Source organism: Physeter macrocephalus, chromosome 5, assembly GCF_002837175.3.
Source record: "Physeter macrocephalus isolate SW-GA chromosome 5, ASM283717v5, whole genome shotgun sequence".
NCBI classification, from domain to species: domain Eukaryota; kingdom Metazoa; phylum Chordata; class Mammalia; order Artiodactyla; family Physeteridae; genus Physeter; species Physeter macrocephalus.
The window spans coordinates 22,349,805-22,365,590 of record NC_041218.1 but is presented as its reverse complement, the minus strand read 5'-3'; the positions used below and the strand labels follow the sequence as shown (position 1 = coordinate 22,365,590).

The 15,786-nt window shown below is 36.9% G+C and overlaps 1 protein-coding gene across 2 annotated transcripts in view; it reads right to left on the bottom strand.

Annotated features, from left to right (window-relative positions):
• Positions 1-15,786, bottom strand: part of COPG2 (COPI coat complex subunit gamma 2) — a 165,025-nt gene that overhangs the window by 147,086 nt on the left and 2,153 nt on the right. For both annotated transcript variants that reach the window (XM_024129793.3, XM_024129796.3), the window contains exon 4: positions 12,519-12,590. In XM_024129793.3, coding sequence (XP_023985561.1) covers positions 12,519-12,590 — 72 coding nt within the window. The remainder of the gene's footprint in view (positions 1-12,518; positions 12,591-15,786) is intronic.

Below are 15,786 nucleotides of genomic sequence, written 5' to 3'. Positions count from 1 at the left end.
AGAGTGGCATAGACATATATACACTACCAAACGTAGGGTGGATAGCTAGTGGGAAGCAGCAGCATGGCACAGGGAGATCAGCTAGGTGGTTTGTGACCACCTAGAGGGGTGGGATAGGGAGGGTGGGAGGGAGGGAGACGCAAGAGGGAAGAGATATGGGAACATATGTATATATGTAACTGATTCACTTTGTTGTAAAGCAGAAACTAACACACCATTGTAAACCAATTATACTCCAATAAAGATGTTAAAAAAAAAAAAAAAACTTCAAAGCAGAAGAAAATTTACACTCCCCCCCAAATAAAAATCTACCATGAAGCAGAATAAAACTGGAGATCCAAAAAAATTTAGCTAAAGCACAAAAAATGGAGGCTCAACACTGTTAGTCACTGGGGAAATACAAATTAAAACCACATTTCATATACCACCTCACACCCACCAAACTGGCTAAAATTAAAAAGAGTGACGGGGCTTCCCTGGTGGCACAGTGGTTGGGAGTCCGCCTGCCGATGCAGGGGACGCGGGTTCGTGCCCCGGTCTGGGAGGATCCCACATGCCGCGGAGCGGCTGGGCCCGTGAGCCATGGCCGCTGGGCCTGCGCGTCCGGAGCCTGTGCTCCGCAGCGGGAGGGGCCACAGCAGTGAGAGGCCCGTGTAACGCAAAAAAATAAAAAATAAAAAAAAATAAAAATAAAATAAAATAAAAAGAGTGACAATGTAGTGTTGACAAAGATGTGTTTTTAACAACTATACTGCCTAAACAAATATGCAGAAATGCTGAATAAAACAGGAACAAAAAAATTTTAATACATAGCCAAGGGAAAATGAAGGGAAATTCACAGGTGCCAAAAATGGAAAAACACACAACTCACAGCCACAGAAGTACAAGACCGGGGTGTTGCATAGGATAAAGTATCTGTCTACAAAAGACGGGATTCTAAAAGGTATATTTTTCAGGCACAGGGAAAATTATTCTAGATAATAACTCAGAAATACAGTAAGGAATGAAGAGGAAAAAAAAAAAGAAAGCAGTAAACAGTAACAAGACAGAGTGGTATTGGGGTAAGAATGGACAAATTTATCAATGGAACAAAAAGACAACCCAGAAATATTCCCACATAAATACAGTAAACTGATCTTTGACAAAGGAGCAAAGGCAATACAATGGAGTAAAGATAGTCTCCTCAACAAATGGTGCCAGTTCTGGATATCCGCATGCCAAAAAGAAGAATCTAGATGCAGACCTTACAGTCTTCACAAAAAATTAACTCAAAATCGACCACAGACCTAAATGTAAAATGCAAAACTATAAAACTCCTAGGAGAAAACCTAGATGATGTTGAGTATGGTGATGACTTTTTAGATACAACACCAAACGCATGATCCATGAAAGAAATAATTGATAAGTCAGCCTTTATTACAATTAAAAACTTCTGCTCTGCAAAAGACAATGTCAAGAGGATGAGAAGATAACACAGACTGGGAAAAATATTTACAGAACACATAACTGAGAAAGGACTGTTATCCAAAATACACCCAAAAAAACCCCCCAAAAACAAAAAAACCTCTTAAAAGTCAAAAATAAGAAAAACAACCTAATTTTAAAATGGGCCAAAGACCTTAACAGATACCTCGCTTAAGAAGAAAAACAGAAGGCAAATAAGTATATGAGAAGATGCTCCTCATTATATGTCATCAGGGAAAGGCAAATTAAAACAGCAAGATACCACTACACTCCTGATAGAATGGTCAAAATCAGGAACACTAATAACACCAAATGCTGCTGTTGAGGATGTGGAGCAACAGGAACTCTCATTCACTGTTGGTGGCAAATAAAAATGGTACAGCCTCCTTAGAAGATAGTTTGGCCATTTCTTACAAAACCAAACATACTCTGAACATGCAATCCAGCAACTGTGCCCTTTGATATTTATCCAAAGGAGTTGAAAACTTATGTCCACACAAAAACCTGCACACAGCTGTTTATACCAGCTTTACTCATAATTGCCAAACTTGGAAGCAACAAAGATGTCCTTTAGTAGGGGAATGGATAAACTATGGTACATCCAGACAACAGAATATTATTCAGTGCTAACAGGAAATGAGCTATCAAGCCATGAAAAAACATGGAAGAAACTTAAATGCATATTACTAACTGAAAGGAGTCAATATGAAAATGCTACATGCTGTATGATTCCAACTATATGACACTCTGGAAAAGACAAAACTATGGAGACAGTAAAAAGACCCGTGGTTGACAGGGGTTGCGGGAGGGAGGGAGTTAGGGATAAACAGGCAGAGTACAGAGGATTTTTAGGGCAGTGAAAATACTCTGTATGATATTTTAATGATGGATACATGTCATTATACATTTGTCCAAACTCACAGAATGTACAACACCAAGAGTGAATGTAAACTATGGACTCTGGGTTATAATAATGTGCCAATGTAGGTTCACCAATTGTAACAAATGTACCACCCTGGTGGGGAAGTTGATAACAGGGGAGTCGATGCATGAGTGGGTAAAATCTCTGTACCTTTCTCTTAATTTTCCTATGAACCTAAAACTTCTCGAAAAAAACAGTCTTTTTTTAAAAAGTGGTAAAGACATGGGTAAATCTCAATAACAACAAAAATCCCACAAAAATAATGTATGATATATATGTATATGTAAATGTTTGTGTATGTGTGTGTGTATGTATGTGTGTGTGTGTATATATATATATATACACACACACATGCAGATTACAGATGGTCCCCAACTTCAATGGTTCAACTTATGATTTTTCGACTTTACGATGGTGCAAAAGTGATAAGCATTCAGTAGAAACCATACGTCGAATTTTGAATTTTGATCTTTTCCCCATCTAGCAATATGCTGTACAATACTGTCTCGTGATGCTGGGCAGCAGCACTTAGCTGCAGCTTCCAGTCAGCTATGCAATCACAAAGGTAAACAACTGATACACTTACAACCATTCTGTACCCATACAACCATTGTTTTTCACTTTCAGTATTCAATAAATTATGTAAGATATTCAACACGTTATTATAAAATAGACTTTGTATTAGATGATTTTGCCCAATTATAGGCTAATGTAAGTGTTCTGAACACGTTTAAGGTAGGTTAGGCTAAGCTATGATGTTCGGTAGGTTAGGTGTATTAAATGTACTTTTGACTTATGATATTTTCAACTTACAATGGGTTTATTAGAGCAACTTATGATGGATTTATCAGAGCTGTTTTAATGTCATTGTCTGCTAATTCCATCAACTTTATCATTTCTGGGCCTGTGCCTGTTGATCCATTTTTCTCCTGGTCTGGATAATATCTTCCTGCTTCTCTGCATACCTGATAATTTTTTATTGAATTCTGTACATTATGAAGCTTCTGTTGTTAGGAGCTGGATTTTGTTGAATTCTTTTACATAGTGTTGCACTTTACTCTGTCATGAGGTTAAGTTACCTGGGATCAGTCTTTCACTTTTGAGGCTTGTGTATAAGCTATTTAAAGCCTTAGTCTAAGGCTAATATATTCCCATTACTAGGGTGTACCTTTCTGAGAACTATACAAGATGACAAGGTCTTCCCACTCTCACTGGTAGGAATATGAATTATTGTCAGCACTGTGTCCTGGTGATTCTTTCTTTGGCCTTAGGTAGCTTTCCTTTTACGTATGCACAGACCAGTTCTTATCTAAAGATTCAAGGGGAGACCCTCAGCAGATTGCTGGAACTATCTCTTTCCTTTCTTTCTTTCTTCCCTCCTTCCCTCTCCCCACACCTCCTTCCTCTCTAGTACTCTGCCCTACAAGTTTAAGATTTCTTGGCTTCCCCAAACTCCATCTGTTTTCTCGGCTCAGAGAAATAGGTAGGCTACTTTTCAGTATGCCCTCCCTAACCTGAGAACTGTAATCTGCCCCTAGGAAATGAACTAGCACAACCCTAGGTTTTTCTCTTTCTTCAGATCATAATCATGGAGTGCTTGTTAATCTAATTTCTGAAAAACTACTGTGTAATATTTATTTATTTATTTATTTATTTATTTATTTTCTAGGTATTTATGGTAGCAGGGTAAATCTAGCCCCTTTACTTCATCATGGCTGGAAACAGACAGAAATGAGTTCTTTCGTTTTTTTGGCCTTGTGGCTTGCAGGATCTTTGTTCCCTGACCAGGCATTGAACCTGTGCCCTCAGCAGTGAAAGCATGGAGTCCCAACCACTGGACTGCTGAGGCATTCCCATAAATGTGTTCTTAATATCACAAAATATGGTGAATTATCTAGTTACACTTTTATTATTGATTTCCAACACTAATCCAATGTAATTAGAGAACATAAGATACACAATTTCATTCTTTTGAAATTTGTTGCATCTTGTTTTATGGCTCAGTATATAGTCAATTTCTGTAAATGTTCTTTATGTTGTTCATTTACATTTAATGTGACAATGATGTATTTGGGTCTATATCTACCATCTTATTATATAATTTATGTTTGTCCTGCTTGATCTATCTTTCTTTTCTTTTCCTTCTTCTGGCTTGATTTTTTAGTGTGTGTGTGTGTGTGTTGTGTTTTTTGTTTGTTTTGCACAATTAAGTGCACAGTTTGGAAGAGAAAAACAATAGAGAAAAGTCAATGAAACAAAAAGCTGGTTCTGTGAAGAGATCAATAATATTTATAAGCCTCTAGACAAACTTCGCAGGAATAAAAGACAGAAGATACAATTTACCAACATCAAAGTGAAAAAAGAGGTATCACTACAGATCCTCAAACATTAAAAGAATAAGGAGATATTACAAACAGTTTTATGCCAATGAAGTTCAACAATTTAAATGAAATGGACAAATTCCTTGAAAGACACAAACTACCAGAGATCACTCAAGAAGACAAATAATCTGAATAGCAGCATATCTATTTCCTTTTAAAGTAGTTAATTATCAAAAACCTTCCTACAATGAAGATGGTTTCAATAGTGAACTCCATCAAACATTTCAGGAAAAATTAATAATGATTCTACAAAAACTCTTCCAGAGAGCAGAAGAGGAAGAAACACGTCTCAATTCATTTTATGAAGCCAGCATTACCCAAATACAAAACCCAAGAAAAAACAATACATAAATATATTTCATGACCACAGACTCAAAATCCACAACAAATTTTAACAAACAGAAAACAAAGATTTTATATTTTCCAGGAAAATAAATGCATCTCACCATATTAACATACTAAAAAAGAAAAACCACAATAATTAAATGGATATAGAAAAGACATTTGACCAAATTCAATACCCATTTATGGAAAAAATAATAATCTCCCAGCAAACTAGGAATAGAAAGGAAATTCCTCAACCTGATAAAGGTCACGTATGAAAAACTTGGAGCCAGCATCACATTTAATGGTGAAAGATTAAATAACTTCCCTCTAAGATCAGGAACAAAGCAAGGATGTCCTCTACCATCACTTCTATTCACACTATACAATAGTGCAAGAGGACAAAAAGGTAAGATAAACAAATAAAAAGCATACAGACTGAAAAAAGTAAATCCTAAGGAATCTCCCAAAATGCTCTTAGAAGTAATAAATAAATTTAACAAGATCACAGGAAACAGGTCAATATATAAAAATCAATTTAATCTCTATAGACTACCTACAAACAATACAAATGCAATAGTATAAAAAATGTTAACTGCTTCAGGGATAAAGTTCACAAAATATGTATAAGACTTGTATGCTGAAAGCTACAATACTGCTGACAGAAATTAGAGACCTGAATAAAGGCAAATATATACCATGTCTATGGAGTAGAAAACTCAATAATGTTATAATGTCAATTCTCCTCAAATTGATCTTTTTTTAAAAATTTTCTTGAAGTATAGTTGAACATATTGATCTTTAGAGTCAATGCAATCACCATCAACATTCCAGCAGGCCTTTTTTAATAGAAATGGACAGTTTGATTCTAAAATGCATAGAGGAATGCAAAGAACTTAGAAGAGCCAACACAATTTTGAAAAAGAAAAAAATAATAATAAAATAGGAAAACATGCACTACCTGATTTAAAACTTACTATAAAGCTACAGTAATCAAGACAGTGTGATACTGGAATAAGAATAGATATATATATCAATGAAAAAAAAATAGAATGTTCCGATGTGCCATTGTAACACCATCATCATTATTTCTTCCTCCTCCTCCTCCCTCCATATTGGTATGCAATTATTCCAGTAGAATTTGATGAGAAAAGAAAGGAGGAGGAAAAGGAGGGGGTGGTGGAGGAAGAGGAAGGAGATGAAAAGAAATTCAACCCTCACTTTATATCATGTACAAAAGTTAACTCAAAATGATCATAAAGCAATTTAAGACACAAAAACTACAAAATGCCTAGGGAAAAAGCATAGGAGAAAATCTCTGTGACCTTGGGTTAGGCAAAGATTTCTATAATACATATCAAAAGCACAATCCATAACAGGAAAAAAAACCCTGATAAACTGGACTTCATCAAAATTAAAAACAACTGCTCTTTTAAAGACTAAGAAAGTGAAAAAACAAGACACAGACTAGGAGAAAATATTTGGGAAACATCTGACAAACAACTTCTATCCAGAATACGTTAAGACCTCAAAACTCAATAATAAGGAAATATACAACCAAATTATTAAAAATGGGCAAAAGATATGAACAGATCCTTCATCATGGAAGATATATAGAAGGCAACAAAAGCACATAAAAAGATTTTGAGATAATTAGTCATTAGGAAAATGCAAATTAAAACTACAGAGAGATACCACTACATACGTATTAGAATGACTAAAATTAAAAAACAAACAAACAAACAAAAAACATATAATACTAAGTGCCGGTCAGAATGCAGAGCTACTAGAAGCTTCATACAGTAATGGGGGGAATGGTACTGTCACTTTGGAAAATAGGTTGGCAGTTTCTTACAACGTTAAACATACATACACCTATCATATGACCCGCAATTCCACTCCTAGGTATTTACCCAAGAGAAATAAAAACTTACATTTAAAAACATATACATGAATGTTTATAGCAACATTATTCATAACCACCAAAAAATGGTAACAAACCAAATGCTCTTCAGCTAATGAACAAATAAACTGAGGTACATCCATACAACAAATTACTACAATGAAATAAAAAGGAGTAAACTGACACAAAAAATAACATGGACAAATCTCAAATGAATTATGCTAAGTGCCTGAAAAGAAGACTCAAAAGGCTTCATATAGTATGATATCATTATTATGACTTCCTGGAAAGGCAAAACTATAAGGAAAGAAGAGATTACTAGTTTCCTGGGCCTGAGGATGCAAGGAATAGATCATATAGTAGGGAACTTTTTGGAGTGATGGAAATGTTCTAAATCTTGACTGCAGTGATGATAATACTACTGCATGCATTTGTCAAAACTCATAAAACTATACCCTAAAAAGGGTGAATTTTACCATTTGTATATTATACTTAAAAAAAAAAAAAGAAAAAAAATGCAGTGGTGAGTGAATGAAAAGGCAAGCCACAGACTGGAAGCTGGGAAGGAGAAAATATTTACAAAACACCTATCTGATGAAGGTCTTGTATTCATAAAATAAAAAGAGCACCTACAACTCAATAAGCAGAAGATAAACAACCTGATTTAAAAAAAAAAAAAGGTAAAAGATTTCAACAGACAGTTCACCAAAGAAGACAAACGGATGGCAAATAAGCATATATTTGCTTAATACATGCTTAATACATTCATCATTCAGGAAATGCAAACCTACGAATGCCACTTCTAGATACTAACCAAAGAAAATGAAAACACAGGTCCACACAAAGACTCGTACTTGAATATTTTTAGCAGCTTTGTTTATAATATCTATAAACTGGAAACAACCCAAATATCCATTAACTTGTGAATGGATAAATAAAGACTACCTCCATACAGTGGAATACTACTCAGCAATAAAAATGAACAAACTACTGATACATACAAAAACTTGGATCAATCTCAAAAGCTAAGGGAAAGAAACAAGACATAAAAGTCATAAATGACTATATACTGTATGATTAAATCTAAATGAGGGCTTCCCTGGTGGCGCAGTGGTTGAGAGTCCGCCTGCCGATGCAGGGGACACGGGTTCGTGCCCCGATCCGGGAGGATCCCACGTGCCGCGGAGCGGCTGGGCCCGTGAGCCATGGCCGCTGGGCCTGCGCATCCGGAGCCTGTGCTCCGCAATGGGAGAGGCCACAGCAGTGAGAGGCCCACGTACCACAAAAAAAAAAAAAAAAAAAAAACTGAACTGTTATCGGGCTTCCCTGGTGGCGCAGTGGTTGAGAGTCCGCCTGCCGATGCAGGGGACACGGGCTCGTGCCCCGGTCCGGGAAGATCCCACATGCCGCGGAGCGGCTAGGCCCGTGAGCCATGGCCGCTGAGCCTGCGCATCCGGAGCCTGTACTCCGCAACGGGAGAGGCCACAACAGCGAGAGGCCCGCGTACCACAAAAAAAAAAAAAAAAAAAAAAAAATCTAAATGAAATTCTAGAAAATGCAAAACTATGCTGTCAGGAAGTGAATCAGTGATTGCCAGGTGCTAGGGGTTGAGGGAGGAGATAGACAACTAAGAAATATGGGGGCACATTCTGGGGTGATGAAAAGTTTCTATATCATGACTGTGGTAATTGTTCCATGACTCTATACACTGGTCAAAACACAACTGTACACTTAATTCGTGAATTTTATTGTATATTTAAGCTGATTTTTAAAATTAAAAAAACAAAGCAGATTTTTTAAAGGCTAAAATAAAGTTTTAAACCCATAAATCAATAGAAGGAATATAAATAAGTAAAGAATATAAACAGACAATTCACAGAGGAGGAAAGTAAAATGGCCATTAACTATATGAAAAGAGTTTCAATTTCAGCAGTGATATGGCAATGCAAATTAAAACCACAAAGAGATGCCATATCACCTTCTTGTGAATGGCAAATATTTAGATCAGACAATAAGAAATTATTATTTGGAGCAGGTAAGGATTTGGAAGCAAATCAGTGTAAATTAGTATAACCCTTTAAGATCGTATAAATAGCATTACCTAGAAATTCCACTTAGAGCTATCTACCCCAGAAAAATTCTCTATGTACACAAGAAGACATGTACATAAACATTATGTGTAATGTCATTTGTAATAGCAAAAAAGTAGAAGCAACTTATAGATCTACCAATGGGAGAATGGATATATAAACAAGAATACTGTATATTCACACACTGGGATTCCATACAGCAGTAAAATAGAATAAAGTAAAAGTACTTGTAGCAAGTGGGCAGATCTCAAAAATATATTCATTTTTTTAATTGCAAAATAATATGAAGATGACATCATTCAGATTATATTTTAAAACACAAAACTACTAAGTATAGATTATGGATACAAACAGATATAATATATAAACATAGGAGGATACCAATCTCGAAATAATTATTACCCTCAGGTAAAGGAAGGCTGGGAAAGGAAGGAGCTCCACATGCCGCTGGCAAAACCCCCTCATCTTCCCCGCAAAAAATCATATCCTCAATTCCATATTCTGCCTAAGGACCATCAAAACAAATCACATCATGCTGTACATGGTTACTAAACCTCAGTCACTACAAAAGAAAATAAAATATCCTGGTCATTACTCATCTCCTGGACACTGGATGAGCACCTAATCTGACTCCATCTTCCATCCCTCCACAAATTCCAAACCCCTTCAATCAGGTTCTCTAGCACTTTCAACAGCAAAACCCCTTATATCCTTAAACTCTTCTCTAAACAGTCCCATCTTTTCTCTGAGACCTGGCTCTCCCCTGAGGATTCGCCTGCAGCCCTCTCAAATGGTGGCCATTTCTTGCCAACAGACCAAGAGGTAGGGAAGCTGTTCAAGTTGATCCTCATTGCCTCTGCAAAATCACTGCACTGACTTCTTTCACTGTACCTCTTTCATCCCTAAAAAACTCTGGCTTTAAAGCTTATGCCATTAAAAAAAAAAAAAAAGGCTTATGCCATTAGACTGCATCACTTGCCACCACTGCTGGTTGCATATATAGACCCCAGGTTACCTCCCTTATTTAAAAAAAAAAAAAGTAGTACTTTGTTTACTATCACTATTTCCAATAAAATCCCTGTAATAATTGTTGGTGATTTTAATATCCATACAGACAGAATTTCTAAAACTCTGAATACTCCATGGAATTGACCTCTTCTTCTCCAATGATCTTGTCCTCCTTCCTACTGTAATTACCTGCTTCCATTGTCACAGCCTATATAAATAACAGTACCCCTTTTGTATTTCATTTCCAAGCATTCGCTCTCCAACCACCACTCCTGACTCAACTCTTTCGCTCCATCATGACCTACAAGCCACTGATTCCATCAACTCTTTACTGTCCCAATCAGCCCCCGTTCTTACTTGCCTCCTAACCACAGACTCCACAGTCAATATTTCAATCACTCAATTTCCTTGTTCCTCCCTCTGCTTACTAACATGTCAAAACCCCAATCTTGATTAAATTCCATCTTTAACTGTTCCATGCCTTAACCTGAAGCCTGTAGCTGGAGAAAAACATTCACCATGCTACCTGGGAATACTTTAAATTCATGACCACGAACTTGAAGGGGCCATGTGTCCTGTCCAACAATCCTACATTTCCCCAATCCATTTCCTAGAAAACCACTTCATGTCGTCTTCTCTTAATACAACCTCTGTGCTAGAGGCTTCGAGTTTGTCCTCACGCTATTTGTTCCCTGCTCTGCATCCTCTTCCCTGTTCCATGTCCAGCTCTTCTTCCCAACTGCCAGCCCTGTGAGCAGCGACAGCCTCTGGCCTACCACAAGACACGTGAAGCAGCCTTCCACAACTTTTATGATAGTCCCTCTCCGTGACCCCACTCTCCAGCAGCTTGAAATGCCTCGTTTTCTAGTTTAATTCCTCTAATAAATAATTCAATAATAAACACAGTAATTCTGCTTCCCTGATTGAACCCCAAATTTTGGTACAGGAAGTGATTAAAGGGAAATAGAGCCTTAAGGATAGGAATCTGAAATTGCTTTTCTGACTTGATAAAAGGAATTAATGACCCTGTCTCCAGTGGTAAAGGGGACACTAGTCATCCATGGCATGCCGTGGCAAAATACTTAAATCATCACCTGCAGACAAGTATAATCAAGGACTATAAAAGACAAAGGTTTGGGTAATCAACTAGTTGCTGCCATAGAACATTTTTGTAAAAATGAGTTGTATAATGGGCTAGTTCCTTCTAAGTACACTGGCAAACTAGGTAAAAGAAAATGCTAAGCTCGGAGTTTTGAATTCACAGCTTAAGGTCTATGTCAGGGACTAGAAAACGTCCATAATGCCTTAATAGAAAGCCTCATGCCATGTGGACACAGGGCTGAGATTTCTGAAAAGTATATCCTGCAGGTGACTGAATTACAATGCAAATTCAATTTACCCCCTTGTGAGCCATTTTATGTCAAAGTTAGGACGATGATTGGCAAGGAGTGGGGCCCTGAAAATTGGAACGGGGACATATGGGCAGGTTCTGATGAAGCGAAGTACCTTGAACCTCTAAATTCCTCCAAGCCTCCTGGGCAAGCAGAAGCAGTCCTTCATACCCTGTCTGAGGAAATTAGGCTCCATTTGCCTGAAGAACGTGCACTGACCTTCCCTGAGACAGTTGCCTTACATGGGACGCCGATGTTCCTGAGGACCTAATCCCCAAACTGCTCACCACCTAGACACATAACCAGACTCAAATCCTATAAAGTCCTCGGGGTCAGGCACAAAACGTGGCCTGTGAGGATATGCAATACATACTGCATATCATATAAAAAGAACTGCACAATTTGGCCAATTCATGTTAACAGAAAGCTGGGAAATACAGATCCCACAATCCCCTTCCCTGATGGTTCTGAGTCAGAGCTGGGCAAAAAGGAAATATGTGCCACATTTGGAAGACAGAAGTGAAGCAGACATTATGCTTGAAAGTCAGGGTGGTCGAAGGTAATGAGAGACAGATGCAGAGGTGCTGGCAGCTTTAGTTTGTCCTCATTCTTCTTTTTCCCTACTCCATGTCCTCTTCCCCACTCTGCATCCAGCTCTTCTTCTCATCTGCCAACAGCAACCCCAGGCCCACCAGAAACTTGACTAAGAACTTAGAGATGTGATAGCTATGTCCTCTGACTTCTATACCAGTCCACCTTCGTAGTGTCACGCCAGAAGCTGGATATCAGCAGTTTTTATGACCGCACGGTAGATCTGTGAGTGAACAGCTTTAAACTATATACTTTCATTTTCATATGTCCTTTAATGAACATTTATAAATTTTATGAAGAGAAAATTTTTAAGTAATTTTAAACATTTCAAGCAACTTTCCCTAATTTGGAGCACTGTAAGTTCCCCCAAGGAAAACAGATAAAAGGAGCTTTTTTTAGCCTAAAAGAATTAAAAAAAAAAAAAAAAAAAAAAAAAAGACTTACATCATTAGATTGAAACAATCGAGTCATTGCAAAGAAGGCTTCTGTGGCTTCCGTAGTTCCAAAGTGTTCACCCTAAGTAATTGAAATTAAGTTTAAATTAAAACAATTTCTTAAACTCAAAAGAAATTAAGGATTTTCCATTTATTTCTGCAAAGATCTTTAGAACTCAGGAAAAACTCTCTGTATAAACATTGTGCCTCTTTGCTATTTTTCTGGCTTTTAATTTATAAACCTACATAGCCATTTATCCATTCCTTACTTAAAACAATCCATTATCATACACCATGCTTTTATGAAAGTTCTAGAACAGTGGTATCTAACTTTTTAGCAGGAACTATTTTAAATTCCCTGAAGAATTATGATTTACAAGGAGATAGAAAATGACAGTAAGTTGACTTCCTTATCAGAACAGGATGTTACTGTTACACTGCCTAAGAGCAGAGATCATACCTTCTTCATTTCTATAATCCAATGCCTGACATATCATAGGAGCATAATAAATATTACACTGTAAAGAACTATCTATTAGGAATCCCAGAAAACATGGTAAAAAGGGACCAACCCAAAGGGCAGGAATCAGATTAGTTATATAAAAGAAAGGCTTATAGGGCTGCTAATACATCTCAAGACACTGGCTCAAGCCCCTAAAAACATGGATCAGAACTTCAACGTGCTTAATAAATCATCAGAGGATCTTCCCAAAATGCACATTCTGATTCAGTGGCTCTGGTGTGAACCCTAAAATTTTCCATTTCTAATTGCCTCCCAGTGATGTGAATGCTGCTGATCTGGGAACCACATATTTTTGAGTAGTGAGGTGTTAGATAACCTACTGGGTTGACCAAAAAGATCGTTCGGGTTTTTCTGTAAGATGTAACAGAAAAACCCAAACAAACTTTTTGGCCAACCCAATATTTTATTAATAGTCAAAACACTGCAGACCACAGACCACCTGAAACATTACCATTTCAATATTTAACTTCTTCATTAAAAGCAATCCTATATAATATGTTAGGCTCAATCACTTTTCAGGGCTTCAGCTCTCATAAAAAATATAACTAGTCAATCTATTTGTCATAGATGTAAGAATAAACAAATTTTGATGAAAAACCCTGAAAGTTTAGGATGAAAGACAAAGTATAAGAGTTTACAATTACTTAAGTCAGAGTACCCAGCTTGCTCATCAGCAAGAGATTTCCCTTACTTTCTTTCATATTTAGAGAATATACAGACGTCCATCTACTTGTCAGTCATACTAGTACAGTAAATCCTAAGTCCCTACTTTTTGACTTGAAACTCAGAGAATATACGGATATGTCAACTCTAGTAGAAACTTAGAAGTATTTTTCCATAAAGCACTACCAAGAACTAGGCAAAAGATAAAGCTAAAGTTCCCAAATCTGTTCACCTAGTTGACTGTGTTTATCAGACTGTGTGGGTAACTTCCTTACCAAGATAATTATATGTTTCAACATGAGTCGCCCATCAAAGCAGTATTGGTCAATATAAAAATATATGCTACTCTGAACCAACTTTAACTACTCAAAATTCTGCTTATAGACTGGAGTTCCCCAACTTGGACACAATGTATGCTATGAAAAGTTAAACTGACTTTGCACTAAATGTTTCTAATATAATACCACACAAGGATATATGTTCGTGAATAGATATATTTTATTTAAAAGCATGTTCTTGTTGCTCTGCCTCCATTTGCAAGCTACAAAACTTCATCTCTCTGAATGAGGTCTTCAGTCATGAAGCATAGTAAAGTAAAAATATTCTCATGGAATTCAAATTGGAAACCACAGTCTTCTTAGCACCATATGTAAACCACCTGAGGTGGGTGGGTGGGTGGGTGGGTGTGTGTGTGTGTGTGTGTGTGTGTGAATCTAAGAAACAGACTCACATTTTCTAAGGCCCTAGACTAAAAGTCATGAGATTTTTTAGTCTGAAGCAAAAAAAACAAAAAAAACAAAGAAACACACAAGAAACACACAAAAAAATAAATACATAAAACCACACACAAGAAAAAAATTAAATAAATAACGGTAAGAGCAAGTGGGGGACTCCCCTGGTGGTGCAATGGTTAAGAATCCACCTGCCAATAGAGGGGACAAGGGTTCAATCCCTGGTCCGGGAAGATCCCACATGCCATGGAGCAACTAAGTGCCACAACTACTGAGCCTGCGCTCTAGAGCCCGCGCACCACAACTACTGAGTCGGTGCGCCACAACTACTGAAGCCTGCGCGCCTGGAGCCTGTGTTCCTCAATAAGAGAAGCCACGACAATGAGAAGCCCGTGCACCACAACGAAGAGTAGCCCTCACTCGCTGCAACTAGAGAAAGCCTGTGCACAGCAACGAAGACCCAATGCAGACAAGAATAAATTAATTAATTTCAAAAGAAAAAAAAAGCGCAAGTGGGATCTATGTTTCATGAGTGCAAATATTTTTGTTGGTTTTGTCTGCTACGTCCCCAGTGCCTAAACCAGTGCATAGAACGCAGCAGGTATGTAATAAATATATATGCTGAATGACCGAATGAAAACTATTCCTGAATGTTTACTGTGTGTCCAGGACTATTCTCAGTGCTTCACATTTATTATATCATTTAATCATTATAACTTTATAAAACAGGTATTATCATAATCCCCATTTACAGAAAAAGACATTAAGGCACAAAACAGTTAAGCGCAGAATCATACTGCTAGTGGTGGAGTAGGGAAAATAAATACAGGCATACCTTGCAGATACTGTGGGTTCAGTTCCAGACCACAGCAATAAAGTGAATACTGCAATAAAGCACGTCACAGGAATTTTTTGGTTTCCCAGTGCATATAAAAGTTATGTTTATACTATACTGTAGTCTATTCTGTGCAATAGCATTATGTCAAAAAAAACCAATGTACATACCTTAATTTAAAAATACTTTACTGCTAAAAAAATGCTAACCATCATCTAACAATGCAGGGTTGCCACAAACCTTCAATTTGTAAAAAAAAATGCAATAAAGTATAATAAAATGAGGTATGCCTGAATAAAATTTGAATATTAAAATCAAAGCTTTAAAATATTAATATAATATACTTCCCCCAAAAGGATAAAATATCTATCTGGAATTTGTCTAAGATTTTGCAATATATTTTTATTTTCTGAACATATCTAAACAACATGTTTTAATATTAATACTTGTTAAATTCAAATCAACGTTGAGATCCTACAATGTGATTAGCTGATTTGGTACCTCATGGATAAAAAAGAAGTGTCTG